Here is a 4,561-nt window from a genome sequence, read left to right as displayed (position 1 = left end):
TATTAAACAAAATGTGTTGTGTCAATTGATTATTTTTTAATTTTGATTTCATTTAAAAAAAATTCTATCTTAGTCATATGTCTTATATTTAATTTTATTCATGTATTAATTATTTTGATTAATTCAATTCATTTTCTTTTAAGTTGAAATATTTTTGTTCATTTCCAAACTCATACCAAATTTAATTTTTATATAAATGTTATATTGATATTTTTTATTACAATTTATTTTTTTATTAAATATTTTTGAAATTATTTTTAAACAAAATTTATATAAAAAATATTAAATGTTATTCTGATAGATTTTTTTTTTATAAATTTATATTCAATTATTTAAAATATAAATTGAAATAAAAATAATATTAGAGTATAATATAATAAAATATCAATAGGATAAATCACGTTAAAATTAAACGAAAATAGATGTAGCATTTGGTTTTGTGTTTATTCGAAAACCCGCCACATAATTAGGCTTTGTGATTCCAATTTCAGGTGTTGATGATTGAAACGGACACACATACACTCAAGTTCGGTATCTGGCCCTTCACTTCTACTTTTGTTTCACTGTGGGTGCCCATTTCAACCACACGCTTTACACTGTACGACACCGTTTCCATCACTCCCAACCCTAATCATTCTTATCGCACCAAAAGCTTCCACCTTTTCTTATATCATGCTTCTATTCTTTCCATGTCCATGCTTTACCTTCTTTCTTTTCGCTTACCATCTTCCGTCATATACCATTCTCAGTTTATATCTTTCACCGTCAATGCAACCAACACTGTCCCATCATATTCAATATCTTCTTCGCAAAGCTCGATACTCTTAACTTTTTTTGTAATTTTTTAAAACTTAATAATAAAAACAAATTTATTTTATTTTTGTTCATTGGAATTATTTAAGAGTGAGGAATCAGATAAGTGAGTAAGGTATGATACATGTTGGTGAGAATGGTAAAATTATTTTGGTACAAATTTGAGTGCTTTTGCGGAAAAGAAGAGAACAATAAGAAAATGGAGCAAAGAAAATCTAATTGAATTGATTAGGAACGTGTGAAAGGCCCCATTGCTTTAGAAATGTGATGCATACCAGGGTTAAAGCCCAAGCAGCCCAATAAACCCTGCTTGTAAGGCAAAAACGTTTTCTTCTTCATTTCCTCGGATGCGGCCCGGTTCACCGTGTAATGCAACTCATGGGCTGAAACTGGGCCGCGGCGTTTGGAGACCGAACCGGAGCTCTCGGCGGACCGAAAGCTGGAGTTTCGAACATCCTCGTTTTTGGAGAGAATAACGTACTTTTTGAGCGGGTTCTTGTTGGTGGTTCTTCCCTCCGAAGCACTTCGAAAGAGGAGAAAATCTCTGAACTTCCATTTTCTGGTGAAAGAAATAGAAGCTAGAAAAGGAGATTTGGAGTTGCTTGTGAAGGAAGAAATGTTTTCGGAGTCGCACACTATGTCGGATATTCTTAAAGGAGACAAAGATCTACTACTTCCTTTCCGACCAGACACCAAAACTCTTTGCCTCCCTCGCGCGTGATTCTTCTCTTCTTCTTTTTCTTCTTCTTTACTGCCTCTGCGCGTTTCTTTTGTGGCCTCTGCGAGCCGGTCGAAGTCCTTCTTCCTGCGGGGAGACGTCACAGGAGAAGGGGAGCGAAGGGGCGGCGTCGGCGTCGGCGGCTTGAGGGGACGGATCTTTCCGGCGAGGAAGAGCTCGTCCGCGGAGAGAAAAGGTCTGTCGAGGTGTCCGCTGGAATTGAACTCGAAATCATCGTGGTTGTGGTTGGCATTGGGTTGGGGTTGTTGTTCCTGGAGAAAGGGGACAGAGGAAGAGGAAGAGGGAGAGTCGTGGAAAAAGAAAGGAGTAGGACGCGTGGGGCTGGTGGGAGCGCTGAAGAAGAAGTTGGAGTTACTAGCAAAGCGTTGAGGGCTGGAAGGGGCGGTGATAAATGGGGAGGAGCAGTTGCTGTCGAAGTTGAAGTCCACCGGAACCACCATTTCCACTTCCATGTTTTCTTTATTTTTCTCGTAATGTGAAACCGATCCACGAGTGTGGAAAATCAGTGTCTTTTCTGATGGGATCACTGAATTTATAGCGAAAGAAAGGTACAGAATTGTGACTTTGAGTAGGAAGGAGAGAGGAAGGAGTGGGAAAGATTGACTTTGTGAAAAACAGTGAGGGTCATTTGAAAGAAGCCGCCTTTGGTTTGCATATGCAAGAGTACCTACTGTTTTTTCTGACATTTATTATTGTTTTTCCGAGTTTTACATTCTCCATTACAACCTGGCCCACTCGACTACGTCGTTTTTGAGGGGTTCAGTCAATGACAAGAGAATTTGCAGCATTGTGAACTTTTGGGTTATTTTCATCGTGGAGGTCTGAATCTCCAGTGTTGCTTCGTATTTTTTACTGCTTTAATTGTTTTGATAGGGAGATGATAATAACGTTTTGTTCTTCGTTTGCAGCACCTTCAAGAAATATTTTACCATTGTTTTCTTTACCATTCTTATACACTCCTTTCCCTTTCTCTTTGTTTTCCTAAATTTCATTAAATTTAAACCAATAAAAGACTTGAGTGTTAATAAGATCCTATCGTATGTATAAAAATGTTCCCAACAAACTTCTTATCCACAATGTTCTAAAAGACATGATAACCATATTTTGTTTGTATTAATAGCTGAATTACAAGAATCATTATGAACTTATTTAATGCAATATATTATGTTAAATTGGGAAACATAAAAGACATTGGTGTGAAAAATAGTGTTGTTACAAATGAATAGTATGAGAACGAGAGATTGATAAAATATGAGGCAATCTCAGTAAAGTGGTGTTAGTCATGCCATTCATTTGGGCTTCAAATTTATTAGATTTATGACTCGGTTTATTGAAAAGGAAAAAATACTTATTATGTTGGTAGTACGACATCGTATTCAGTTATAAGACAACATCTTTTTTTCCTTAAGGAAAATACAAGTTTAGAATATATAAAAATAAAGTGTGCATAAGTTCTTATGAAAAAAAAATTACTTATTAATCTAGATCAATATCTATAAACTTAAATTTGAATACTTTTTGATTTTACAAAATTAAGTTTAATTTAAACTGAAATAATTTTATTTGAAAATTCCAATTAATACTCTATCCAACAATTTATCATGCGTGCTCATGGGATTGCTTCTCTGTGGTCGTTTGACCTTTAGTCTCTTTCTTTTCACTCAAGTGGGCACCATACAAAGCCAAAGGTTTTAGACAATGAAAAAAAAATCCAAATTTAAAAAAACTACCGTTAGAAGTAAAGAAGTGCAAAGTTGACAAATTAAAAAAAAGAAAAAGAAAAAGGAAGAAGCAAGATGAAGACAGAGATAGTGGCTTTGGCTTCTCTATCTGAATCTGTTGATATGATAGAAGTTAGATTACCGTTTTGGCTCTGTTTCTTGCGCTTTTTGTTACTTTAATTTTGGTAAAATAATAAAGATTCAAATATGGTTTTTTTTTTATAAAATGAATTTTAGGTAGCTTTTGAGTTAAATATATGGAGATTCCTTTTTGTTCTTACTTTTTTGAAAATCACATATTATATCTTTCCATCATTATATGATATTAATTAATTACTTATGCATTGAATTAAAATTATTAAATAATAATTTCAAATAATATATATTAGTTGTGATATAATATTAGTATATGTTATTTGAAGTATATTTTAAATTCGTAAAATAAATATTATTTATCTACTTTAAAATAAACATTAGAAATTAAAAATAATTATTTAAAATATTAAAGATATGAAATTTAAAAATAGTAGTTTATAGAATTTAAAATATAAATTCATATATTCTATACAGATTAAAAAGAATAATTTCAAATTTTATGAATTAAAGAATACAAGAATATAAATCAAAACTTACTAAACTTTAAATGAATTAGGAACTGAAGTTAGCAAATACTAAATGTTAGCTACATTTTAAAGTTATCTGATATAGCTCCGAAGATTGGTCTTGGGAAGCTTTATTCATCAAAACGATTGTACTATGTAATTATTTTCAATATATAAATTTATATTTATTAATTTTAATTTAAAAATATAATTTAGGATAAAATAAAATCATATATATATATATATATATATATATGAAAGAAAGTAATCTATATTTATATATAAAAAAGTTCCTCTTCTTGATATTTATCTTTATTTTTTAATTTTACCATTTAAATAAAAGTTTTTTAAATTAAAATAATTATTTTACCAATTTTACTATTTAAAGGAAAATTTTTTAAATTTTGAATTTTTTTAATTGACTTGTTTTTAGTTTAACTATTTTTAATTAAAAATTACCTATAAAGTAAATAAAAATTATTTATAATAAAGTTATAAATTTATTTCTATTTAATTTTATTATTATAATAATAAAAACAATAAGTTAATTATTTTTTATTATCGTAAAAACGCATATATTCTCAGTGGTTTCACTATATAAAATAAGAAACAAAAGTTTTGATCATATAAATCGAAAAAGAAGCTATACATATTTGTAGTCGTCTTTTTTACTTTACGTTGCTGTC

At 30.6% G+C, this 4,561-nt stretch overlaps 1 protein-coding gene across 1 annotated transcript; it reads right to left on the bottom strand.

Moving 5' to 3' along the window:
- Positions 1–918: 918 nt before the first annotated feature.
- LOC124819488 (uncharacterized) lies at positions 919–2,438 on the bottom strand. The gene has a single exon (XM_047291015.2). It carries the CDS (start codon positions 2,236–2,238, stop codon positions 1,042–1,044), a length of 1,197 nt encoding a protein of 398 aa, XP_047146971.2. The 5' UTR covers positions 2,239–2,438; the 3' UTR covers positions 919–1,041.
- Between the last annotated feature and the right edge of the window lie 2,123 nt (positions 2,439–4,561).

The sequence above is a fragment of the Vigna umbellata genome, chromosome 1, assembly GCF_029865625.1.
Source record: "Vigna umbellata cultivar VRB3 chromosome 1, Vumbellata_1.0, whole genome shotgun sequence".
Classification (NCBI taxonomy): Eukaryota; Viridiplantae; Streptophyta; class Magnoliopsida; order Fabales; family Fabaceae; genus Vigna; species Vigna umbellata.
This window is presented reverse-complemented; position numbering and strand designations above follow the sequence as displayed.